Source organism: Drosophila tropicalis, unplaced genomic scaffold (assembly GCF_018151085.1).
Source record: "Drosophila tropicalis isolate 14030-0801.00 unplaced genomic scaffold, ASM1815108v1 contig_593, whole genome shotgun sequence".
Classification (NCBI taxonomy): domain Eukaryota; kingdom Metazoa; phylum Arthropoda; class Insecta; order Diptera; family Drosophilidae; genus Drosophila; species Drosophila tropicalis.
The window spans coordinates 13,538,584-13,566,448 of NW_027173070.1; the positions used below are offsets into that span (position 1 = coordinate 13,538,584).

At 38.4% G+C, this 27,865-nt stretch overlaps 1 protein-coding gene across 1 annotated transcript; it reads left to right on the top strand.

Moving 5' to 3' along the window:
• The first annotated feature begins 2,337 nt into the window (after positions 1 to 2,337).
• Positions 2,338 to 26,763, top strand: Drl-2 (Derailed 2). Its single transcript, XM_068290075.1, is given in 12 exon segments — positions 2,338 to 2,725; positions 9,278 to 9,966; positions 14,137 to 14,264; positions 14,351 to 14,425; positions 14,427 to 14,589; positions 14,649 to 14,820; positions 14,905 to 15,065; positions 15,141 to 15,289; positions 24,859 to 25,301; positions 25,361 to 25,501; positions 25,564 to 25,860; positions 25,949 to 26,763. Coding segments are annotated over 11 exon segments (1,959 nt in total). The 5' UTR covers positions 2,338 to 2,725; positions 9,278 to 9,848; the 3' UTR covers positions 26,061 to 26,763.
• Positions 26,764 to 27,865: the final 1,102 nt, after the last annotated feature.

A 27,865-nucleotide genomic window follows, 5' to 3' on the forward strand; every position in this document is an offset into this window, starting at 1 on the left:
AGAAGAAAACTTTAAATTCTGACATTTTTTGTAATTGGTTTTTTTATTCTTTAATTAAAAAGTACATACAAAAAAAGTTTTCCAAGCAATTTGCCTACGTTTTTTGGGCATTTTCTATTAATGAGGCAAAATCAAACTAATCAACCTTTTCTTTCTACCAATCTCATTTTCGTTTCTCGCTCTTCTCTCTCTCTCTCTCTCTATGGTTTTTTGTGTTATTTTTAATTGAATTTCTTCGACAAGCTGTCCGTGGCAGATGAAGCAAAGAATCAAAGAAAGTTATTTCATTAAAAAATTTTAATTGACATTCGTTCTTCTAGCAAATTAAGCCAAAGGACCAGCTACTAGCATGAGGCCATCTGTCAGCTTTGGACAGCTCCTGTCCTTTTCTGTTTGAGGCCAACTTTCGGGTCCCGCCAATGAATCAAGTTGACAGGATCTCTCTCATATATAAGTATTTCGAATGATTTTTCTTTGCACTTTTTTTTTTGAGGAGAATAAAATTTTTGTGATGTAATTACTGCGACAAGTTGCCCAATTTGCTTAGTTCGTTCTGAAGTTTCGTTCATTTCATTTAATTAGTTTGCCAACAAATTGTTTGTCCTTGCCTTGCCATTTTTTTGCTGTTCCTTTTTTGGTTTTATTCTCTGGTTTTTTTTTTTTGGTGCAGGAGAAACAGGAAATTGCTTCGTTTCGACGGCTTTTGAGTGACAAATTGAATTTGTAGCGACAAATAGGGCTACTTGTCACTGAACAATCTCACACACACACACACACACACACAGAGACATACATTGAATCGTCTCCACATACTCTCGGGCAAGGATATATGCTTGTAAGAATGCCTTTGTGTCTGTGAGTGTGTGTGAAAAGTTATGTTGATTCCATTGAAGGGTTTCCCCCACTTTATTGCATTGTTTTGCCCAACTGCACAATGACTGCATTTGCAATCTGATTGCGATAAGAAGCCAGTAGAAAAGTGTCTTTTGAATGTATGTGGAACCAGCGAGGACAAAATTTAAACTAGTTCACTTAAATTTTTGAAAAAAAGTACAAATAATTTAACGTAATTCTTTAATTTATGACTAACATATCTTCAAATTTGAAGTTGACATCTTTAGTATTTAGGGAGTATCTCATTATTATTTGGTTTGATCTCTCAATTTATAAACTGTTTATAATAATCTCTCATTTAGAAAACCCCATGAAAAGCTTTTGGTTTCTTAATTTTTCAAAAAAAGTTATCTATTTAGCGTTTCATTTGTTTAAATATAAGCATTATTATTACTTAATTACTTTGTACATAGAACTTTATCACTCCTGAACATTTTGTACCCCAAATTCAAAAGGTATTTCTCCATGTTCCTAAACTGATGAAATTCCTGAATCTATGGAAAAAATTCTTTTATTATTGATTTTGAACTTTGATCTTTAATGAAATTGTTAAAATCAAGTCAAGAAAACTATATTTATTACTTAGTTATTATACATATATACAACACAATCCTTTTCATTATTCCCTTTGGAGCTAAATATACATATATTAAAGTTCTGTAGAGTTTGTAAAAATTAGAAAACTTACAACAAAAACTGAGTTAAGGAGCTGTTTGACAGTGTGACAGGATTCTCACCCTACTAAACTACAGAAACTAGGTCTAAAAACTAAACCCGATTTTAAAGAAGATTTCAAATAAGTTTACAACGATATATTACAATATATATTTTCTGACAAAGTCTTGAAGAAACTAAAACCTTAACGAGTTTGTAGACTTCTTCAAATTTTGCATAATTTTTAAAGAAAATATATGTTTAAGATTTCAAAATCTTTGAACTTTGAAATCTTTCTACCAAACAAACTGCCAAATATTAGATTTCATGCTATAATATTCCATAATAATTTAGAGTTTCCTTTTAAATTGGCAAATGATTTTCATATAGCGAACTAGTTCCTATGTAGCCACAACTCGAATAGCTTCAAGTGCAATCATAAACAACGACAACAAAAACAAGAACGGCAACAAACAGGAGTAAAATTTTATCGTTAGCGTTGTCCATTTGCCTAAAGCGAGAAAAAAATGCGCAACAGTTGCAACAACAGTGACAACAACAAAACCAAACAATTGTCCTTTCCTCTGCCTAACCAAAAGAAATACAACAACAACAACAAAAAAACGCCATGCCGCAAAGTGATGGTCGGAATGAAGCCGGTAGGATAACTTCTGCGCATGTGCCCACACAACAGGGCCCGACTCGACTTCACGACATTTGAAAGGCTCGTACCACGGCCAATTCTGGCTAGGCTTCAGTCACTCGCAGCTTTTCGAAACACACGGTCGAAGTTGGACACGGGCAAGAGTCGCGTGTAAAATCGGTGGAAGCAAAAAAACGTCGTTGTCACTCTCGTACTCCGTCCAGTCGTTATGCCGTACGAAGGTTCCTTACCACAAAACCGAAATCATTAATAACCAAAACCAAAGCCATCATCAGCATGCACGTTATGTTGCGGTCTAGGCTTTAAGTGGCGAAATGAGGAAAAAGTGTCGCCTAGAAAGTGCAAAATCATAAGTTTTGTTGTTTGTTGGTGTCAGTGTTGGATTAGTTAGTTTCCCGCCTAACCCCCGTGTGCGGGCCACTAAAAGGATTAAAAGCATAACCATAACCAGTTTCAACCAGGAGCAGGGACCTACATCATTTTGGTGTTGACAGCCGTTAAGCTGATACGAGTGTAAGCATTTAATGTGTTTGGCTAAACAGGATTTTCAACACCCGCTCCCGTAATCGCCTCCGCCCCAGACCCCACTCTAAACCAGACCAGTCCATTGCAGGGCGAGAGGCGAAAGGCGATCCAGGGTCTGGCCCAGACCCACACCAACCCAGACTGGAACTAAATAAATATTTTCACATTCTCTTTATGTCGCATTGCGTGACTGAAGACGAAATGTGTTTTTTTTTTTTTGTGTGTGTCGTTCTTCTTGTGGGTGTAGTAGTTCCACTACCGCACAACCACACTCACATACACACACACACACACACACACACATGTGACACTAATTGCAATGTGCGACAGATTAAAAGCTTTTTTTGCCTTAAAAAATTTAACCCATTTGGATGAAGGAAAAAAGGTCAGATAAGCTACAACCAAAAAATGAAAGGATGTAGTAGGAAAAAAAATTAGAAGCAGGAGAGTAAGAGTTTGAGTAAAAGTAAAAGAAAGAGATGGAAAGCGAATGTAAGCTTACACAAAATGCAAATCTTTTCGTTGCGCTTGGCCAGCTTTGAATGGGCAGTCCGAACACTTAACCTCCACCTCGTCCCGCCCCGTCGCCACTCGTCCCTTCTTTGAACATTTCCGCACGCTAACGCCTCAACACGACACAGAGGCTAACATCTACGTCTACGTTGATTGAATGCCTAAGTGCTCCTGCTCCCCCCTCCCCATCTCAGCAATCACCCTCTTTGTTGGCTAGTTCTCTAAAAAGCTGTCCTAGTGAAACTACATAAATGTGCCCCCCAAGTATAGGCTACACTTAACTTTTCTTTCCGTTTTACGTTCTTTGCTCTTGTTATTCTTTGTGTGGTCTAGTTTATTTTTTCGTGGTTGTTGCAGGAGGCCCGCCTCCATTACTTCATCCCCTCGTCCCTCTCCTGATTAAGGTCCTTCTGTAGACGTTGAGAAATATGCATAGATTAGGCACGCTTTTAGCGCTCAATTGTGCGACAATTTGATTTGATGTCTCAATTACCATTAGAGATGAGGCCGCATGGCTATAAAACAGTCACGACACACACACACCCACCAAATTGGGCCTAAATTCTAACCGATTTGAATTTGCTTTGGGGATTACCAATTGAAATAGAAATCTTCAATTTGCCTTCATAATTTAGACATGATGAGTTCTAGAATATTAAACAAACTTTTAAAATTGTTTTTTACTTGGATCACAAAGAAAACCTTCCCCCCCCTTAAAAAGTTTCTTATAATTAAAATTTTTTAAAAAATCCAAATGGATCATATTTGTTTCCATTTTTTAATCACATATTAAAGTAAAGTCATGACAATTTTGAATAGCTTAATGAAATATAAAGTGTCTCTAAATTTTCATGATATCATTTCAACGTTTGAGAGGAAATCAGAAATCGCATAAACATGTAATAAAAACCATTTTTTTATGTTCTCTCATCTCTAAGATGACAGCCAGTGAAAAAGAAAAGCAAAAGAAAAGCAAATACAGAGTCAACGCCAGAGCCGGATCTGACCCAGATAGGATACTCCCACATCAACTTGGATTTCCCCAGACCCAAGTCAAAATTTTCTATTTAAAAAAAAAAAAAGGAAAAAGAATAAGAAGGAAAAATATCATTTTAATAACCAAAATGACAACCATAAATCAATGATTATTGCCCATTCTGTGTTGGCAAGCTTTAAAATGGCTCGTTGTCGAGATATTTTTATGGCACTTGCCAGATAAAAGTCGCTCCCTTCTGCACCTCCTCTCACTCCCAACATCTTCTCCTACTCCTTCGCATGTTTTACAAACATTTTGTCCTTCTCCATTTGGTTTGTCCATACCGAAGGCATGCCAGAGTGTCGACGTTTAGCCAGGGGATTCTGTCAGTTTGTCGCATTGCCACAATAAATTTTGTCGCGCCACAAAATATTGAAAATTCCCTCGCCCCCCCCCCTTCACCTTCCCATCCTACTTTTGCAAAAGAACTCCGGAACGGTGTTGAGTTTTCATACTCATAAAACGTAATTGAGATTGTATTTCATGTGTCTTTTTGAAATGTGGCCAATGAGCCAGTGAGGTGGATAAAAGAGCTAACATAAGGCTGAGCTATGGCTATGATATGTGAGATGATGGTCATTAAGGGACAACGACTGGTAGGAAATCACTTAGGTATCAGCATATACACACGAATGGGCAGAGATTTTCGGGCAGAGAATTAATTTTAAATATCGTATGCAAACCGAAATAAATAATGGTTATGGTACTCAGGATGCTATTCGAAAGGTTTTAGTTTGGCCCATTTTATAATGGTTGAAGAAGGGCAAAGTAAGTATCCGAGGGGCAGTAGCTAATGCTGAAGTAACCCTTTAAATAGGCATCGTAAATAATATATCCCAACAAGTAACTTGTAAGAAAATGATCGAAAGGTTGTTTTTGGTACATTAAGAATAATATCACGCATACGCCATGTCATCAGTTGTCAAATGTTTCTCGCTTTGAAACTTGTTTAAAATATTAAAATTAAATATTAAATAACTTGTTTATCTACTTTTTAGTTTGATTTTGAGTGCCAAATAAGCTAAAAAATTAAATAAAATATACTATTAAATGCATTAAATATAAAAAATTCGAATTAATTAGGTTATGCCATAAACAAAGCTGATAAAAAAAAACAATTTTTAATAGGATAAATTGGATTTACCGAAAATAGTTGACTAGTTTGAATGTCAATAGGAGAAAAAAAGGATTACAACCAGAGAGAGTAAATCGAAATTAAATAAAGTACCATTGACAAACACTAAAACAGGTATTATTGAAAGTTAAAGGTAAATTGCATTTCAAAAGCACAAACTAGACGAGAAAATGCCCCAAAGTTAATCGGCTATGGCGAATTATTTTGGACAACTTTTAGGAAAAAGCGTATGGCTTTTTGTTTTTGTTTTTGGCTTCAGGGCATAAATTTGGCACCAAAACATTCAAAAAACTTTTGTTGTTCCATCAAACTGCATAAACTACAACAAAAAACTAATTGCAAAAGTAATTTTCTAGCCAAACGGCCTAACACATTAAAAGCAATCGCCTGTCATCATGTCAAATTTGGCAAACGGCAAAATTGCCTATTTAATTGCATGGCCAAAAATGTCTTTTATTTGTTGGTGTGTGCTTGTGTGTGTGTGCCCCAATGGAATTGTTGTTGTTCGATAAATTTACTACACACATACATTACGGCATTAGGGTGGTGCGTGGGTGGGTGGGTGGATAGTTGGTTGGTTGGTGGATAGTTGGTTGGTTTCTACAAAAAACTGGGCAATGTTCAGTGAAACAAAAACATACAAATGACTTTCTGACCCCCCGCCCCACCCTCTATCCTGTCCACACTCGTTTTAGCGATGTAAATTAATTGCCAGAACAAATTAGCCAAAGAGTTGATGAAAGGGGGCAACAGGTGTGGTTTGGTGGGCATCATTTGGTCGGGCAACTATATGTAGCTCATTATTTTTAATCAGCCATACAAAATTTATAGAGTAGCCAAGTTCAGTTTTTTGGAAAAATATTTACACACATTTAATGGACTCGACGCGATGCGATTGCTGGGCGGGAAATGGTGAAAATATATTAAAACTATGGAAACTGCAATTTGATATTTTGTTTTGTTCTTCGTTTTTTTTTTTTTGTTTCTTTTCTGGTGCTGAGTAAACTAGCAAAAAAATATTTGCTCATTTTATCTAGGAAGAAAAGTTGCCGCTGGGTAAACCTCTTGAATTACTTAGAAACGAAATGTTTGTTGTTTTGTTTTAGACTAGGATATAATATATAATATATATAAGTATATCTTGATGGCTGTTTATCATTAGGGAGAAGTAAAGACGGAAAATGGCCTAGAGCTTGTTTTCTAAATGGAAGTGGAAAGCCAACTCCCAGCACGAGTCTAGGAAATGGAAAGCTAAACAAACAGAGGCACACAACCCCAGAGAAATGAGAGCAAAATATCAGCAATAAAAGCAACAACAACAACAACAACAGCAACAAGCAACATTGAAAGACGGAAATAAAATATTAACTTTACTCAAAACTCAAACTCCCAACTCCAAACTCCGACTCCAACAACATCACGGATTCAATTAGAAACGAAAGCCATTTTATAATTGAAACGAGGCAAAGGCACAAAATTTCAGTGCCTCGAGGCTAGAATTTTATACGGAGGCCTTTTGAATTTTAATGGCGGATTGAGCTAAAACAACAGGAAGGAAGCAAAGAAGGGCAAAAGCAAAAAAAAAAGACAAACACATAATGCACATCGATAAATATTAGTAGGAAAAAACAATTATCTAAGTCAGTTTCCAACTCCGATTCCCCTGATTATAATGGTGATGATTATACATTTGTCTTGTGAGTTATTGAAAAGTTTCTTTTTTTGTTTCTTTTTTTTTCGCCGTTTTCATCAATTTGTCATCATTTTCTGTAGACAAAGGACTCGCTAACTTGGCTATCTGTTTGGTAAATAATGCGTCTGACTAAGCAGAAAATTTTTCATTCAAAACTGTCGACGCTTTTGCCACACTGATTATGATTGAGTTGATGTGTCTTAAATATATTCCAGCATCGGATTCGATGATGCCACTGACAAATTACATGGGGGGAATCGATGAATTTCGAATTTCACTTTTTGATTTATGCTTTAAATAAATATTTAATACAGATTTCCAGGTGCTGCTAGAGAGCAATCTCGTTAGGTTTATATTGACATATATTTCTCACAGGAAATTAATTGATTTAACTGATTGATCATAGCTTATGAGGTCCATTTCTGTTAATTTCCCATCCCTTTAGCAATGTGCTTTTGGCTTTAAGTATTGACTCTGATTGACCCAAATGCACTCTGGAAAAAAATATAAATTAATATTTGTTCTTTTGCGATAAAATAAAACTTGAGTAGGCATTAAATGTAAAGTATAACTCCAATTTGAACATTATAAATTTTTAAATCATCATGATGTTTATGCATCATTTAATGGCCTATAAAAAATTATATTGATATATTTATAGCTCAAACCAAAAAGTGATAATAATAGTTTTATGGGCAGAGTAACTTTTTTTTGTTCTTCTAAGAACTTTTTTATGTGTTAGAACTAGAATTAAATTCATTTAAAATTTTAGTCAAATCTTGAGTTTTTATTGACCATGGTCAAACGTCTGACAAGTATTTCTCAAGCAAGGCAAAAAGTTGATCAAAAGTTGTATCCCTCAAAGTTCTATCATCTACTTAGTTAGTTTTTAAAAGAACTTCCAACTGCAGCTGTAATTTTTAACATTTTTAACGCTAAAACTAGTTGGGAATTTAAACTTCGTAAGAATACAAAATATAGCCAAAGTTTATTGACATTAATGGCCCCAGAGCCATATTTATAATAAGTTAAAGTTATCTTTAAGGGTTTAGTGCTTCCTAAATGGGTTATCTATATATTTATATTAATTTATATTATTTATTAATTAATTTAACATTTTTGTTATTTTTTCACTTCACCCATTATTGATTTTCTATTTAAAATATTTAAAACATGCATGTCATTTTATATTTGGAAAACGTTTTTTGTCATGATGCATCAAGGAAATTTTTGTCATATCTGCAAAGTGTCAAACTTGCCCATGTTTCCATGTGTGAGTGTGTGCATGTCCTTTGAATTAATAATGAATCTCTGGTGAAAATGTTCATTAAAATTGATGTTGCCTTTTCATGTCCTGGCAACTGGTTTCTAATCAAGTCCCTGGGCTGCCTCTCAAAGTGGCTCTCATTTTCAGTATACAAGATGAGATAAGTTTAATTAAACATTCTTTTGGTTTTAGCCTTTGAAACTATTTTTGCCCAGTTTTTTTTGGGTAAAACTTTAAAATTCCGCCAAACAAAAAACGATAAACTGAATTCTGAAAGACCGAAGGAAACAAACTTTAGTGATTTCGATTTTTATTTCCATGGCAATTGTGCCGAAAAAAAGCAGAGGGCAAAAATAGATTGGCGAGGGTTCGGGGAAGGCCAACAACTTGGCAACAATTTCATTTTGCAGCCACTTGACTGCAAGTCCGTGGCTAAATATTTTCCTGACTTGCAGCAAGTTGCACTTGGTATGCCATTGCCATCGCGAGGAGGAAGCATGGAGAAGGAGAAGTTTCTCTTCTGCACGCCATCGGAGCGGGCAACCACTTGAACCACAAAACATTTCGAACAAAAGTTTTTCGTATTTGCTGCCTTTTTTTGTTCCCTGGAATACGTATTACCTCAAATTTATATACAAAAAAACATTGGTCGAAGCATCCTTCACTTCGAATGATTAAATTTTTGGCAGACATTCTTTTATTTTAGCTGTTAATCTTCTTTTTTTTTTGACTGAACTTTGTAATTACTCTTGCTATGTCAAGTATAAAAGTTTGTAGTCAATAGAGAGCACATTTACAAATTGTTTTTTGAAACACACGAAAAGAAGAACCACTCATCCATTTTACCCACTCTCAACTATCTTTGTCACTAAACTAAATCACTTTCTATTCAACAGGAACAGAAGCAGAAACGTGACAAGAAGGGAATCCCAGAAAGCAACACACCAAAAAACCCCCAAAAAAAAAGGGAGAAGAAGCATCAAGGAGTAGGACTGGCAACCAATAAAAAAGCTAACGCAAATCTCCATTCCTAAGGGCAAATGTGAAAATGCTGATGCAGCGAATGTTAGAGGACAGGCGAGGCTACTTGCTGCAACAACCACAAGAGGAAATCTGCAAAAGTTGAACTGGCAGCAGCAGGCAGAAAAGTTTCCAAAAATTTTCCAGACACACACAGAGCCGACCAGATCCAGGCAGACACTAGAGGGAGGAGACTCACTTCCCCTTTGTGGCCGGAACTGTTAGTAGCAGCAGTTGGAATTTGATTTTAACGCTTCTCCACCAGAAAACCAAAAGAAGAAACAAGCAAACTTCATTCCAACTCCATTGCAATTCTCGCCAGTAACGCTCCAATGGCCACCTATTGAAATTGGCCTGTCACAGATGGCAACCACAAAGAGGAGCTGAAATGCTCGACCAGTTATTAACCCAACTCCAACTATCTGAGGATTAGACTAGCTCATCGTAATGGTTTTCTCCTGGCTCTTTAGTGGTGGCCTGTGGCTGCTTCTGCTTCTGCCGGCCCTTCCAGTCAGCGGCTATTTAAACATTTTCATCAGCCACCATGAAGTGATGAAACTGATGGGTAAGTTTTCCCTCCCCCACCCAGCAGACCTAATCATTAATGTGGGGACAACAAACCTCAGAGTGACACGCCTCTAACTCACCTCTACCCCTCTGCGTCTCTCTCTCTGTCTCTCATTCCACGCATATGATTAATAGTTGTAGGACAAAGTTCTACAGGACAAATTCATTGATCCTGAACGCTCATATAAAAACAAAAACAACCTCAAGTCATTAATAGTTCTGAAATTATAGTTGACCATGCCAAGAGGACTTGGCTGAGACATGGATATGGGCGTAAGGGGAGGGAGAGGTAGGAGGGCAAAAACACGACAAAACAAATCCACACAAATCGATTTCCGGTATGGGCGCAACTTCTCTCTCCCTCAACCTTCCGACAGCTGCAAGTGGCCTCCGCCCCTCCTCCATCGTCCTCGTCGCAGTGTGTTGTTTGTTTTTTGCTGTTTTTCCGTTTGTTGCTTCACGCGATTTCTCTTGTTATTGATGGCGCCGGCTCCAGTTCAAACCAAGGCCAGGTCCTCCTCCTTCTCCTCGCCCTCTCACCCGGCATCTTTGGTTATAGTAATAGGCATTCAGACGACGTGCCAAGGCGGAATGGCGTCGTGCCTAGCGAATTTCCTGCTTCTCCTCAACGTGATTAATGGAGCACACAGGCAAGTCCTGGCCTAGTTACGACTCTTCAGTTTAACATTTTCCATCCACTTAAACGTAATTCGAGCAAAACTTACTGCCATCTCATTATGAGGCGGAACTCCTCCGATTCTGAATCAGACCCAGTCCTCAACTAAGCATTAGCATCGGCTTTAGTCGGTTGCCAAATCACGAATCTTCAATTAGTTAATAGCATAGAAATCACTCACATTCACATCTCGCATTCCACATTGATTGATGAATGAGTGCATGGACAGAGGAACACACCATCCTCTCTTTTTCTCTGTGTCTCTAGAAACCATCATCATTGTCCAGGAAAAATGCAAATTGGATTTCATTAGCGACAATTCAAAGAGTTTTCCACTTTAGTTGTTGCTCTTTGCAATTTCCTTTGCCCTATCGATTGCCCGGAGATTTGTATTCCCCCAGCTCCGTCTTCTCTGTGTTTCTCGTTATGTTTTTTAACGACCAGTTAACACCCCCACCTTAAGCTGCCCTACCCCCCTCCCTTGTTCCATGTTGTTTTCATTTCAAAATTAACAAGCAGCATGAAAATCAAACAAACTGACTGACCCACCCACCCACCTATTCAGCCGCCCCTTCAACCCTCAGTCCATCACTTCTCAATGAGTGAGAAATGCCATTGCATGGAAAATTTGCCTTGAGGCTTTGGCGTTCTTTTTCCTCCCCTGCCTGCCTCTTCGGCTATTTGTTCATGTGGAAGGCTCGACAATTTCTCCAGCTCCCCCCCATCATTTCATCCCCGGCGTCCCACTGGTGCTCCTGTCACATGCATAACTCCAATAACTTTCAGAGTTTTCTCTGATTTTATTTCTCTATCGACGCCTCCTTCAGCGAATTGACAATATATAGCATACTTTTTGGCATCTCAAATGTCTCGTCTCGTCACGGAAAAGTGTAAACAAAGTTGAGAGATTTCTTTTCAATTGCTTTGCCCTTTTCCCATCCCCATCCCGTCCCTCTCATTTTTCCTCAATCAAGTGACGACAACATAAAAAAATTAAACATTTCTTACAAGAACATTTTCCCCACTTCTGACTTCCATTTCGTTGGCTCGGTTGCTCTAGTAACGGGAGCAATTTTCATCTACCTCCTGCTCAAGGGTGCGGAAAAATGCAATTTCAACAAGTTTTCACTTTGATGTGCACATTTCCTTGGGACCGGGCCATGGAAAAGGGACCTTGGAACCCAACACCATCTACATTCACTTGAGGGCGGCAAAAATTCCCTTCAAATGAAAAGTTAATGCAAAAGAAAATTATTTTTAATGAATAGAAAACAGTCCGAAAATCGAGGCAATTATTGTTCCCCTCCTTCCACATCTTCACATCTCGATTTCAGTCTATCCTGGGGGTTGCTTTGCCTCAATTCATCTTGCTGGTGAGAAAACTCTATTGGAATTCGAAATTGGGCCAATTAAAGTGCCAAGGTGCCAACGATTCGAATATCCAGATTTGAGATTGAATGGGCAATTAAAAGGAACTGCATACCATTTCCCAGGTGGGACTCCAGAGGAGATAGATGAAAAGGAGGGGGGCGCAGATGCACCTTTTGCCAACTAATGACACTAATTATCCTCTTAATCTTTTATGCAAATTGTGTGCCGGCAGAAAACTAACACCCAACCCAGAATCGAGCCATTCTCTCTCCAATTTCGCCATCAACTTAACTCCGTTCTCTCCTTCCTTCTGCGGTTGTAGCGTCACGTATGTGTGTCTGCTTCTGCCTATACCTCTGTATGTGTGTGTGTCTCTTGGCGGAGTCTCCTTTAAACAATCACAATCGCAGGTATTATAATTATGGCCAAAAGAGAAGGAGGAGGGAAAAACCAGGAGCAAAACTTTCGCAGTCAAAGTTGGCTGCAAATTCAAAGCGTGTGATATGAAAGACGACCAAAGTTTGACAAAGCATGGCAAGGAATCCAAAAACTGAACGTTATCCTGCGGAAGTGGAAGATAGAAGGGAGGAAGGGAGTTGTCAATTGAACGATGAGGATACTTAAAGTTGAGCAGTTTGAGGTTGAATTCCGTCGAAGGTTAGTTAAGGGTCTTTAGCGTTCTAATATTAGATGTGACATTTCCTTTTCATTCTGCAACTGCATTAATTGAATGCACCGTCTCGCTTTCCTGCCTTTTTCTCGTCCTTTTTCGTCTGCGTTTATGCATATTTGATGAGGTTATTCTTGTCTCTTGTCTTAGATTCTTTATCTTAAAGGTAAATCCTGTGGAGCTGGAAATGGGAAAACGAAAGTAGCACACTGCGTGGCAAACAGAGTCGTAAGTGACAGGGGAAAAGAGAGCTCTAAACCCAGCGGGGTACCAAGCAATTTGGTTACCCAAAAACGAAGACGTTTTGGATGAAAGCTAAAAAGAAAAATGCTTTTTCTTGTTCTGTGTAATTGGATTTAAAATTGTTTCAAGAATTGAGGAAACAACCGAGAAAGCAAGCGACTGCTTTGTTCTATGCCAAATGCATTCACGCACTCCCCACTCACCCCGGTTCCACTTCTCCCATTTTACTCCACTCACCGAGTCCGCCGGAAGCGGCAAGGCAACATTCAACATCCGGCACAGACGCTCAAGAGAGAGAGTAAACAGCATTTCCATTTGGCAACCAAAAGACCTGACGAAGCTTAGCCTGATCCCACTGAGTAAATGTTGCAGCAGTGAGTGTGGCGGGGAGTTGGATTGGGAAAATTAACAATGAAAGCGGATGAAGAAATTTAATTTCGCATAGCTTTTTAAGTCAAGCTGCAGCTCATCTTTCATTTTGCCAGAATTGACACCTTTCTCTGATTCGGCATCCACTGTGAGTAATCCGCTCTTCGCTCGCGACACATTTTACCTCATCGATGGCACCTGCTGGTGACGGATTCGATTTCGCTTATTATTGAGTCTTGAGTTTTTGTTTGCCCACCCAGCAGAATCCTCATCAGAGACTTTTTCCCCACCTCTCAGGTTCAATTAAAAAAAAAAAAAAAAAAAAATTTAATATAAAATTAAAAAAAATTTTTATTTTTAAAAAAAAAAAAAAAAAATTTTAAAAAAAAAATATTAAAATTAAATAAATTTTTTTAAATAAAAAAAAAAAAAAAAAAATTTAATTATAATAAAATAAAAAAAAAAAAAAAAATTTTATTTTTTTTTTTTTTTTATTTTAAAAAAATTTTTTAAAATTTAAAAAAAAAAAAAATAAAAAAAAAAAAAAAAAAAAAAAAAAAAAAAAAAAACTCTGTTGCTGAAAGAGAAAATCAATTTCCGCTCAATGGCAACTTGAAATGGTGAAAGAGAAAGAGGGGTGAACAGGGCGTATGGTATGGGGGTGGGTGGGAAAAGTAAACACCAAAATGCATCTAAAGTTTGCTTAGCAGTTGGAGAAGAATACCCTTCAAACAAAGAGCGAAATTGCGAAACAAACTTTCTCTTTGCAATCATTCCGCTTACCTTCGTCTCTCTCTCTATCTCTCTCTTTTATTCTCTGTATCTCCCGCTTTTTGCAGGACTCGAGGCGGATTTGTTCTATGTGCACGAGGGAGCCATTAACACATACGCCATGCACTTCACCGTACCCGTACCCGCCGATGTACATGAGCTGGAGTTCTCATGGCAGAGTCTCATTGCTTATCCGGTAAGCCACCTGCCAAATAGAAATCTCATTTGCACTCCATTTAACGCCTATCAATCTCCTCCACCAATACCACCGAAATCATGCAGTTACCCTACGCCATCAGCATCGAATATGCCAATGACCAGGATGCACTTGGCACTCCCACATTGAGCATACCCCACAAAGGGACTCGTGCCGCAGGAGATTGAGTCATTTCTGGTCTATTTGCCGTGCACTGGTAATGCCAGCCTCCAGTTGCCTGTCAACGTGAATATGGTGGTGCGGGGTCCACCACGTTACAATGATACCAGACTTCACTTTAAACGGAATAAGATTTGCGCCAAGGGTAAGTTGAAACCTTTCGTTTAATCTACAATGATTCGTAATCCTTGTCATAACTCACAGGTATATCCCCGGAGCCAAATCAGTCGCCAGCACCTGCCCTTCATGCTCCCTCTCAAGGTCCCGCCCTGCTGAGTGCCGCTGCCTGTGCCCTTGGCTTGGTTCTAGCAGTGGGCTTAGTGGCCAGCATGATGTATGTACGAGCACGTAAGCAACTACGTCAGGATTCATTGCAGTAAGTTCACTTTACGCACGCCATTCGTTTCAATCATAAGCTAATACCTCTCTCTCTCTCTCCCTCTCTCTCTCTGTTGTTTAGCACTAGCTTCACCACAGCCGCCTATGGTAGTCATCAGAATGTATTTATACGCCTCGATCCTTTGGGCCGACCGCCAAGTGCCACTGGCTCCTATGCCACCATAGCCAGTCTCAATAAATATCCAAATAGTGAGGGGAAGAAATCATGCAGCATTTTCGATCGTAAGTTCGACTACGCTTTTAAGGCCATGCCATTATTCAACTCTTAAGTTTCTGTATACTTTTTGCCTCTTATAGGTTTTCGCAGCTCACCTACGCCTACGCCATATGCCACGGCATTGCTGCCCATGGGGGAGCAGACCCAAATCTCAGAGACTATTTACTCCAAGCCCGAGTCGATTTGTCCATCGAGAATATCCTACTATGCCTCCTCGCAGTTAACTCAGGTGAGTCTCAGTCTCTAACTCTCTCTGTCTGTGAGAGAGTAAATCAAAGCCCATCTCGACACGTGCCTGTAGCTATTGAAAGAAGGGTTGCCATGAGCACCGCCAACCCAGACGAACCATTATAATTTGTTGTCCACACAAACCACCTTGCCACAACTATAAAAATTACATTCTAATTTATATTTACGAGCTGATAAAGCAACCCTCAATACCAAAACATAAATATGTGACTTGCTCTTGGGGAGGGGGGCGGGTTGGAGGTCGTTTTCCTCGTGACTCAAGTGGCAGGTGGTATGTGTGTAGGGATTTCCATAAAGTTGAGATAAGACGATTTTGCCTGTATCCTTTAGTTTTTAGTTTTCCATTTGAATGGTCACAAATAGATGAAAATTAGTCAAGTGAAAGTAAACGAAACCTCATGAATTTTCATTTCATGTTTTCTGATATTTACCTAAAATATTTTAAAACTATGCCCCTTATATCCAACTGACTTTGGGTATATATACCCAAATAGTCTAGTCGCTGAGGGATTCATTCTTATCCACAGGGTATCAAGAAATTCTTAATGTATTCGAAACTTTTTCACTTTTTGCCATAGAAAGAAATCTGTTTTTAAATTAGAATAAATTATTTAGCAGGCTCTTCAATTGTTGGTTCCGGGTAAACATGGCCTAACGACGACTTCATTGACATTCTTGTGCTCTTCCTCTTCCTCTGCATCTTCCATCTCCTCCCCATCATCATCATCGTCACCATAGCTTGGTAGCCATTTTCGTCACCATTTTCTGGCACCATTCCATTCGACGCATAATTAAATATTCAATTTCTAAAGGGAAAGTCGTCGCCTAGGAAATTTTTCTTTTCCATCCTATTTTTCCTGCTTGTCGTTTTTGTGTTTGCTTAGCGATTTGTGTTTGTTTTGACTTCAATTTCAGTCCCATTATGGATGAATTGACAGTGGAAGGGGTCGTTGGGGGGTGTAAGGCTGCGACTGGGGGGGAATGGTGGATGAAGTGGAGCCACATGGTTAGCTGGCTATATACAATGCCAAGAGTCATCCACATCGAAACAGACGACAGGGAATTAAATGAATTTGTGGAGTCTTGTGGAGGAGAACCTTTGCCATAATTATTGCTGTTCCAATCCCCACAAGCACTCCCTGATAACCTAGAACCATATGTGTGTTTGGAAGTGTGTATGTGTGTGGGTGTGGGAGTGTGTGTGTAAGCATTAAGCCAAGTGGAGAACAGTTTTTGGAGGGTTTAAACCAGAAGAGAAAGGAGGGAGTATATAGCAAAAACACAAACATTGGCAAAGAGAAACGCAGAGCCAAAGGCTCTCATTTAGTCAAACAATTATAGCCAAGTGCACAAACACACAGCACGTTAGAAAGAGATAGAGAGACTAGAGAGAGAGAGATGGCAAGCGACTCTGTTCACTTGTGTGGAAATATCTCATTTGTATCCCAATCCTCCCTATGTTTCAGTTTCTATTCTATTAAATCAGTCTATAAATGTTGGCCAAATTGCTTTAATGTGCAGCGAAAGTTTAGCCAACAATAATATAAGAAAAAAAGGAGGAAAAACATCCATTGGCACAGAGAGGAGTCGGGGTTGGTGGTGCGAGAATTTGCCAGATACAACATAACAATAAAAACATGAAAACAACGTACAGGAGCCAGTCCTAGTTCTGTGAACTACATCTGTTGAAACATGACTTTGTGCTTGTTTAGAAACACTTGCAAAATATTATTGCAACAACAATCCACCGAAATGTAAGAGAAGAATCGGGGAACGCAGGGAGGTTAGTAAACTGAAGGGATGGCAAAACGCATTAGGGTATCACACACAAGCACATACAGACACACATTCGAGATAAAATGGGCGTCAAGGGTGGAACCCCTAAGTAGCTGTCTCTAGCTGCTCCTGCGGTTGCAAATGTCGAAGACAGTTAAAAACGAGTTAAATTCAGTTAAAGTTCACTCCAAGTTCCAGATACCCTATCACAGTGGAAACCCCAATAAATAAGCTAGTAAATTTCGTTCAAGGGGTGTAAAATCTAGTTTTAAAGAAGATATATATTATGCAAAAGATCTTAACAATAATCCAGATTAATAATTCAGCTACCCAAAGTAAATGTATTATTCGGTTTGTAGCAAAAGGTTTTCAACTAAGATTCAGATTCAGACCAAACTAAACCTTAATATAGACTAGATATCTGCATAGGCAAAGTTTAATTTAAGGATAGGCTAAATAAGATTTAAAAGATGTTTAAAGTAGTTTATGCCATTTCTTCTTAACATTTCATTCTTTAAAGATTTCTAGACTATTCGTAAGATAGACTTAAATGATAGTTAAGGATCTGGGTAATACTTAATCGCGCTTAAAGGGCAAAAGAAGACCGTTTCTGCATTCGAATGGCATCATTAGATAGTGAGAAATGGTTGAGGGGGGCGGTCGGGCTATGGGGCCAACCACTTTAACTTCTGCTGGCAATAAAGTGTGTAAAAAGCAAAGACAAAAGGCAAAGTTGTAAAATTAATTTCCATGGGAGAGATGCGAGAGAATTTTATGGAGATTACTTGACTTGCTTTTTCTCAACTTTACTCTCTCTCTGTCTCTATGCCAGGGTGAACCCCAAAGCGGAACAGGTGCTAATTAAAAATGTTGTTGTCGCCTCATTAAAGAAATTTGTAAATCAACCTGCAAATGACACTTTTACACAGCAGGAGAACGGTCACAGCGGTTGGAGCATTGGGTGGATCATTGGGAGGGTTTGAAAAAGGGTCTGTAAACCATTTGAAGTTGGGGTGGCGGCACGTAGACTCCATTAATGGATTTTCGCAGTGTTAGTCTTTTTGATTAAAACGCATTATTTACATTTGCGACAAAAGCCAGCACAAACAGCAGGGAATACAGCTAGGTGAAGGTGATGGTGGATGGAGGGAGGGGATATATATGTATACAGACTGAAACTTGCCTGCATTGTCACCAAAGATTGACAAATTACCTGAGTCCTCTCTTTTTTTGCTCTCTTTCTCTCTATCTCTTTGGTTATTCCTATATAAATTTTCCCTTTTTTCCATTTGGACTTTCTCTCTCTGTTTTTTAGTTGGTTTGTTTGCTGTTGTTTTTTTTTTTTTTTTTTGGTCAGGTTTAGTGGCAAACATTGGCAGCGGATGCTTTTGTCTGGGTACATTCAGCACTATTGATTGCTTCCTGTCAGCCGCAGCGAGACAAAACGGAAGTCACTAGCCAAAAGCTGCGGATGTTGTCCAACAACATTGAGCTCCGCAACCGACTCTCACTCTCCCTCACGCTCTCAATGTTTGGGTTATCCTTTGGTTAGGCCGACATACACACACATAGACAAATCCCTGTGGTTTTAACACTGCAAAAGAGCGAGAGTGAGATGACCATTTGACCAAACATTGACACCCAAAGCCAAAACAATGGATGAGTTTGACTTGGTCACTAAGATAAGTGACATAAGAAAACTATAGAGAAAAACTTTTAAATTAAATGAAAAGTTTTTCGTTCAATTTTCTAATTGACAACAGTTGTTAGCTAGAAATTGACCCGAATTTCGTCGCCTTCGGTTGACACTTATCCAAATGAGAAATGCATATTTAATGAAATTGTTATATAAAATCAATAACTTATGCTTTATACATAAAGAGAATTTCCAATTAATATCTAATAGTTGATGCTGATTTCAAACATTCCTGACATTCTCATTCAACAGGCTTACCAGAAACACGCAATGCCTAATTGAATGTCAATTATGTGTAATTAAATGCCTTGTAAGCGACCAAGTTTAATTAGACCCTCGGCTACCTCAGTCTCCGTGACCTTTGTGCTGCTGTTGCTGCTGCCACCTGCTTTTCAATTATGCATTAAGCGTAAAAGAACCTTTCATTTCTCTAAACCACACAGCCGAAGCAGCCAACCAACCAACCAACCAGCCAATCCAAACCAGTTTGTTATTAGGCTAACGATGTGGGTGGAACTTTTTCAGAACGGGACAAAGTAGGAAAACTCATCAAATTGCCATGTATCAAACCAAATCGATCCGGCATAAATCAAACGAAATTCAAATTAGTTTTGGCCTAGGCCAAATTAGAAGGCTCTCTGCCATACACAGTTCTTGCTCCTGCCAATCGACCAGCATCGCCCAACCCTTACCAAATGGTAAAATAATGAGAGTTTCGTTAGTTCAGAACAAAAAACAAAAACTCGGGGGAGAAATTGCTTCAACATTTTTGATTAAAGGCTTTTCGTTTTTCCGAACAAGTACAAGTGTGTGTGGAGAGAGAGAGAGAAAAGCCAACTCTCTTGCTGTCAGGTAAATTGAAATATAATTGAGCCAGGACCAGGAGCTGACTGCAGTCAGTTGTTTTGTCACTTTACTGCAAAACATTCGCAGTGACTAATTTTTGAGCAGCAAACAACAGTTTGTGTAATGCCAAGGTGACAGGTCGTATACGTAATATCGCATACTTGTTATCATCAAACCAACACAAAAATGGCACCATCAGGGCCTTCGTAAAGAGAGACTAGGTAGAATGGCCAAAAAGAAGTGGTGTGGGGGATGAGGAGTAGGAAAATTTCTGTAGCTGTGGCCAAGGGTGTTGCAAATATTTTCAGCAATATCACCAAATTTGCATAGCTGTGTCTCGTTATAGCAAAACTGCCAAGCTAACAACAATTTCAGCTTCTTTCTACAGTGTCACATTGAACTAGAAAAAGTTATGATTTAACCACTGTAAGCATCTCTTGGATGTCTTAATTTCTTATATTTTTCTTTCGACTTTTTTTAACTTTCTTAACTTTTATTTTAAGAATAAAAATAAATAGATAAAATAAATAGAAGAAATTTGTCCCTTTTTATATGTACTTCTTAGTCTTTTAATGAGTTTTCAAATAATGCTCGAACCACTGTGCCTTGTTTCAGAAAATGTGCAAAATTTTGTTGGTGTTGCCGCTAGAAAGTTGTGTTGCATTTTCGGATGTTTTGGCAACTGACATGCTGCTGATGGCTTTTAGCGCGTTGGTAAAATTGTCATCAAGCGTTTTTAATTACGAGCCAAGACAAGTCAACGAGCAGAATTCGGAAGGTGGTGGGGGTGGGATGGGGGAAGGGTGGAGCCAGCAAGAGAATGGAGTTGGAGACGAACTGTGGGCAGCCGTATAGCTGCAAGTGACATAAACAAATCAGACGCCTGTCAAGTGTATGAGAATGCGAATGCCTCTGTTGTGTGCATATATGTATGTGTATGTGTGTGTGTGTGTGTGTGTGTGCTTACGTCATTTGCAGACCAACCCACAACACCTTCCCTTTATACACCCTCAGAGCAACTTGCCCTTACCCCCAGTCCACTTCGTGTCATTAGAAATGTCACAACACAAAGCCAAACAGCTGCAAAACCAACATCAACATAGCCTTCTCCTCGCCTGTCAGAGAACATTGCACACTTCGGTTGAAAACCCGCCATACCTACAACCCCCACGCCCCCTTCCTCCCATCTCTGTTACCACCACACTCCTCCTCATCTTTCTCAACTTCTCTTGACTCTCTGCTTAAATGGACGAAATTTGCGAAATTTCTGAAAATTTATACTAACAAGCAACATTTGGTATTTCGCTCTGTATTTCTCTCTGTTGCCATAGAAATTGGCCATGCGATCTGCGAATTGAACGAATGGTAAGTGGTGAGGCAAAGGAGGAGGCCAGGGGTGGTTGGCTGCTTTTGCCTTTTTGTCAATTCTCGTTTGAAGCCAATGAAAAGCCAAGGCATATCCAATGACAATCCAATTGACAGACGCTTTTAATATGAGGCAAACAGAAATTGTTTTCCCCCTCCCCCAACAATTTTCCTCAGAGACGAAAATTCGTTGCAATTGCGACCCTATTTTATTGCACAAAGAGGACACACAAGAGAAGAGAAGAGAAGAGAACTTTATCAGTATTTAACCAAAATGAAGTAAGTAAGTCGTCTGGCCGACTTCGGTATACCATGCATGCCTTACATGCCTTATAGCATATGCTATCTAAGAGTCTATATACCAAATTAGTTGGCTTTATTTCTTATAGTCTTCGAGATCTACAAACGGAAGACCGGACAGACGGACATTGCTGTTGATCTTGATCCAAAATATACATATGTATATACTTTACTACTTTTACTACATTTTGGCGTCTTTGATATACCATTTCACCCTATCGGTGCATGGTATACAAATGAAGCAAAGAGCAAAGAAGAATGTTTCACTTTTGAAACTTTTTAATGGAGAATTTTTCAATTTTTTTATTTGTGAAAAACTAATAGTGAAACTCAATCAATACAGATGCCAATTTTTCTGTTAAACAGAACGAAAACTTGACCAAAACTCAGATGGCAATTTGCAAATACTTGTTAACATTATATTCTTAGATTCTTTTTGACCTAGTGGTCAATTGTTGAATACTTTTTGAATATACATACTTTGATTTTTTAGTCATTGGAAATTTCCATGTAGTAGTAGGATTTCAATTCATTCGCTTTCGGCCTTTGGTCTGGGAACATCCCAGGAAGCTAAACTATCTATTTTCTTTAGTTTTCTAGTATCTACCATTTCGGTTTGGAATCAAGTTTTAAACATAAATACATTTATTATACATATATTCCTGTTAAACATTTGTTTTCCTTCTATTGAATTTAATCTTTTTTGTTTCTCGCTCATGGTGAACGACCTGAGCGAATAATTACCTTATTAAAAATAAAATTTAAGCCGATTACATAAAATCTAATTACACTTGAACTGTGCAACCCGTTAAGGCGAAGGTTTATACACATACACATGCGTCGTACATGTTTATACTTGTCTGTGTGTGTGTGTGTGTGTAAAACCATATTAGCATACAAAAAGGACCTTTGTGTTAAAGAGCATGAAGGACAATGAAAGCGACGCCGGTGCACCGAGGCAGACACTTTTCTTCCATTTTCATGTTGTTGTTGCTGATATTGTCATTGTCGTTGTCGTTGTCATTGTCTTTGCCTGCGACAAGGACAAGGATTTATGGGGCAAAAGCGTCTATAGGGCTCTATGGCTCCAGTGTTGATGAGCAGCCCCACCGGCCAGTAGTTGGAAGTCAGAGGCTGTCCCGCAATCCGCCAGCTGTTGATGATGGAGTGCGATATTGTTGCGTTTTAATTGAATTTTCTTTGTACGCCAACAAGGACAACCTACCAACAGACCAACAACAAACAAATTCTGTAAAAAAAAAGAACATGGAGTTGCCCGAGGAATGTCGGTGTTTTCTCCTCTCTCTGACTATGTTCTGCGGTGGCAACGAAGGCAATAATGGATGAAATTCCCACTAAGAAAAGGCAACTCTGCCAACAGCCATCAGCCAACTATTGTTTTTATTGTCCTATTGTTGTTGTGTCGTGTGTGTTTGTGGTCGTTTTTTATTGTGGTGACTTGTGCCCAGAAACAAAAATTCTTGTTAGCCTTGTTAAATAAGTTGTACCATAATTCCCGCCCGTTCCCCTGGACTGCAACGAAGAAGAACAAAATAACAAAACAGTTGTTTTTAATAAACGAAACTCAGTGCCTCAGGTAGTCTGCCACCTGCCACCTGCTGCTGTTGTTGCTCTGATTGCTGCCACCTAACACCTAACTAGAGATTTGCTGCATAGAGTGGCAAGTTGGGGCAACTTCTCCTAAAGAAATTTCCATGGAGAATATAAAACTATCTAGAATACTTGATATAAAATCGTTGGGTTTCCTTGTTTTCTTTTCATAAAATAAAATCCGGAAATTCAATCATAAAAATCAAGGTCAATGAGTAACTATTTAGAGGGGCTACCCCCTGAAAGTCTAGAACTGACTCAACTAGGCTAAAAAGTAATGTCTTTTTCGCTTTATAGTTCTAAATCGAGAAATAAATCTATATTGGGAATGACTGTGGCCAGATCTGATACTAGATAAAATAAATCTGATATTTGTCAAAATTGTCCAGTATTGAATTTGACAGTCTTTACCGAATTTTGAATATTATAATTTAAGTATGAACAAACATTTTCAAAATTTCAGATGACTTGGTTAAAAGTTTTCTTTCTGACAAAAGTAGCATTGAAATAAATGAGTTTTAACTTTAAAGTTCCTGCTTAAATGATCGTAGAAAAAGAATTCGGGAGTATATTCTTAGAATCTAATCTTGGAAAATCCTTAACCAAAAGGTTACCTTAAGAAATTTAGCTCTGTCTGAATAAGTAATTTCTTGTTCCAAAACTTTAGCAAATGAAAACAAGATACATTGAGCTTACTGTTAACGAACGTTCCGGACAATGAACCAAAAATGTTTTTTGCTTAAGGAAGAAAGTTTTAAATGACGACTAAAATTATTGTCTGGTATCAAAACTGAAAAATCCGAAATATAAATTATAAAGTTGTCTAGTGTTACACACATTATAATAAAAAAACTTCCCTTCCAAACTCTAAACTCAAACTTTCTTTCTTCCCTTAAGAAACCTTAATATTAGAAATATTTAACGACAGATAGATAAAGTGATGTCTAAGTAATTACTTTATAGCCCCATATACCAAATACCCAAATACCTTATGTTAAAAGATCTTTAAGGTTTATAAAGTTATTCTCACTAGGAAAATCCAAGGACCCACAATAATCCATTCAGAGTTGACGTTGTCACGATTTCATCTTTAGGTGCTTTATGAAAATGCGAATGAAAATATTACTAAAATCTTGTGGGCAAGACAATTTATGTATGTAAATTGCCCAAGCAAATTAAGAATAGAAATGAAGAGATTTTTCTTTCGGTTTATTAGTAGTCCTCCTTCCCTGCCACAATAAACCGCCAAGCCCGCATTCCCCTCTTGAGTTGTACATGATTTTTCGCCTAGTTTTATGAAAATAAATGAGCTGCTGATGCCTCCTCGCCTCCGTGGACCAAGAGTAGATGTAGCTCCTCAACTGACTCACTCCCAGAAGCCACCTCTTATCTAGTTCTTACCATCGCTCAGACCATAATGTTTATACAAGTCGGGCTCTGGCAATTTCCTACAGCTGCGTTCACAGTATTCCGTTCCCTTCGGGGGCTCTAAGCAAACATAATGCTCGACGAATTAAATCCCCAAAAAACAGAAGAAAAAAAAAGGAAACAAAAACAGAAAAGAAGCAAAAAAAAAAATAACAATAAATTATTCATGCTGTAAGACAACTAAGTAACTATGACGCCAGTCACGGAGCAGAGTAGAGTCGAGAGGAGTAAAGTTTTGGTGATGGGTGGGAAGAGGAGATAGAATAAACGGAGGGGGGGAACGACTCTTTCATCAGCCAAGCGGAAACGGAACTCAATTCATTAAAATGAATGAATGGAAACGCAGTCAAGTCAAGTGCCTGCTGACTAACGGTAAACGGATGCAAACTGAAAGATGCAAATCCTGCCAAAAAAAGCAGTTAGGCAAACAGCCAGTCAGACAGTCAGACAACTAGCCAGATAGCGAGCCAGTCAGAAGATGCTCAAAACTTATACAATTCCTTCTCCTTACGTTCTTCCATTTGCAGGCCTGCAGCATGTCTACACCGAAAAGTAGTCGAGGAAATGGTAGTCTATTTGGTGGCAACATTGGTGGTGGCAGCACCATAACCATGGCCAGTCATGGCCCAGAGAAAATAACCAGCAACAGCAATGTTAACACCAGCACCACCAAGGATCGGCTGCGTCGCATACCCAGTGTCCAGCCTGGAGCTCTTACCTATGAGCATTTGATTAAGGAGGGCACCTTTGGTCGCATCTATGCTGGTAAACTGGGTGACACCTGCGATGCTCTGGTCAAGACCGTAATCGATGGTGCCTCATTGACTCAAGTGGCGTGTTTGCTGCAAGATGCCTCGCTACTGATTGGTGTAAGCCATCAGCATATATTGGCCCCATTGTTGGCCAATACCGAATTGCCGGGACCACCGGAGATTGCCTATCCATATCCGTCCAAGGGTAATCTTAAACTGTAAGTAGAAATCGCTGGATGAAAATGGCATGAAAATCTTATTTCGGCGTTACTTTTAGTTATTTGCAAAAGTCACGTGAATCGAGCACAGCCCTGAATACACGGCAATTGGTGGAGTTTGGCCTGCATATTACCAAGGGATTGGCCTATCTGCATTCACTGGGCATTGTTCACAAGGATCTGGCCACACGCAATTGCTAGTAAGTAGAGGGAATGGAGAAAGTCATGGACTTTACTGTATTCAAATCATTTATCCTCACAGTTTGGATGAAGATTCCTATGTAAGGATATGCGATAGTGCTCTGTCACGTGATCTTTTCCCCGATGACTACGATTGCCTGGGGGACAATGAGAATCGACCACTGAAATGGTTGTCTTTGGAGTCGCTGCAAAAGAAGATCTATGCCTCGCAAGGAGATGTCTGGTCATTGGGCGTACTCTATTGGGAACTGGTCACCCTGGCCCAAATGCCACACGAAGAGGTGGATATATTCGAGCTTACCAATTATTTGGCTGCTGGTTTTCGACTCGAGCAGCCGGTCAATTGTCCTGATGAATTGTAAGTATACATATATATAAACTGGGGAAACGCAAAAACAGATCAAATAACACACACACACACACATATTCTTTTAACCCTTCATTAGCTTTACCGTTATGAACTGTTGTTGGCACAGTGAGGCCAAACAGCGACCAACTCCTTCACAATTGCTATCCTATCTACAGGATTTTCATGCCGATTTGGGCATGTATATCTAAAGGAAAGGAGAGCAAGCGACAGCCGGAGAAGGAGCAGAAGGAGGGAAGACTGCAAAAAGGTTAAATTTTGGGTTTAATTGAAGTTGCAACATTTTATGTGAAAATACGTAAATAGCTAAATAGGAAACAACAGGAAAAGCCGGAGGAGAGAAGAAGAAGCCTAATGTAGCTAGAAATTACCGTAGACAGAAAGAGACAGGGAGAGGGAAAACTGCAAGAAGAAATTCGAGATAAATCGAAAAACACACACAAAATAAATGATAAATGTGAAATGTGAATTATTGATGTGCATATTTTATTGAATGTGTATTAGCTGTAAGACTTCCCCCACCATCCAGCCCCCACCCCCTCCCCCAAACAAGACCCCCATCATCCCCTACTCCCCTGAAATGGATGTGACAACAGGCATTTAGAATCTTTTGTTCTCAATAAATGTTGTCCACAACTCAAGAAAATTGTTAATCATGCGATATGTATATTTATGTATTTATTTTAAGTATTAAGAAAAGGACGACGACAAAAAAAAAAAAACAAACAAAACAAAACAAAAACTAAATAAAGAAACATTATTTTAGCAGGCAGCTGAAGTTCAAAGTTTAAGCATCAGGTGAAAAAAAAGAGAACAAAAACAATGTTAAATGGAAAAGTTAAATGAAAATCGCACATACTTCAAATACACACACACACACACATACTCACAAACTCACACATACACACCACAAAAATGAAATATAGTTAGAAAAAGAGTTTTCCCAAAAAAAAAAAAAACAAAAGAAAAACCTCTGCCTGTCACTTTCTTATTTGTGTTTAGCTCTAAGGATATTATTATTCTTATTATTATTATTATTATTATTATTATTGTGCAATTCTGTTGCCATTTAGTTGAATTTAAAACAAACAATTTGGTTTTTGTTTTGCATATGAAAAATGGACAGCTATAAGTTGTCACAAACAAAAGAGAAAGCCCGTAAAAACAAAAAGCCACACGAAAATATCAATAGAAAATAACTAACTAAAGTAGAAATAAATGTTGTTCCAAATGAAAAAACAAAAAAAAATCTCCAATAAACCACATAAAAACAATTTCGGCCTGTCGAATGTCACAAACATACAACATCCAATGTCTACCCTTCAAGGATGGTTTTCCAAAAAGGAATAAAGCCCAGCAAATTTGTCTCAAAAGTCCTTTGAATTTCATCTTAAATTTGATGGAGAGAGAATTGCCGTAAGGAGTAAGGTCTTAAATAATTGTCCGAAAGTCAGAAGCTGACATCTTAAGCTTGGCTAAGAGAACACTACAAACTCCATTAAACTGGAAAGACAAGGGGACCCAAACCCCTCCTCTAAAAGAGTAAGTTATTGTGAAATGGACTCATCCTGCAAGGGTATACACATATGTTTGTATGTATGTAGCTAAAAGTACAGCCATGCACAAAAGTGAAATATAGTTAGAACAGACGAAAAAATTACAAATTATCGCAAAAAATGCTTATTCAAATTTTAGCTATAAATTTTTGGTTTCTATTTTGAGAACTAAAAGAAAAAGAATACTAAAACTACTACTAACTACTAAAACATGTCCTAAGAAATGGCTGCCAGGCAGTTGCGAAGGAAAGGGACTTACACACACACACACACAAGGACACTTGCAACTAAACTAATACTAGAACTAAAACTAAACTGAATGTGTTTCAATGTTTATTAATATAAAATAAATAAATACTTATATATATAAAAAAATATGTATGTATGTATATTTTAACGTCCAATTTTAATTGTCATTCCACTCTAATAACAACAACAAA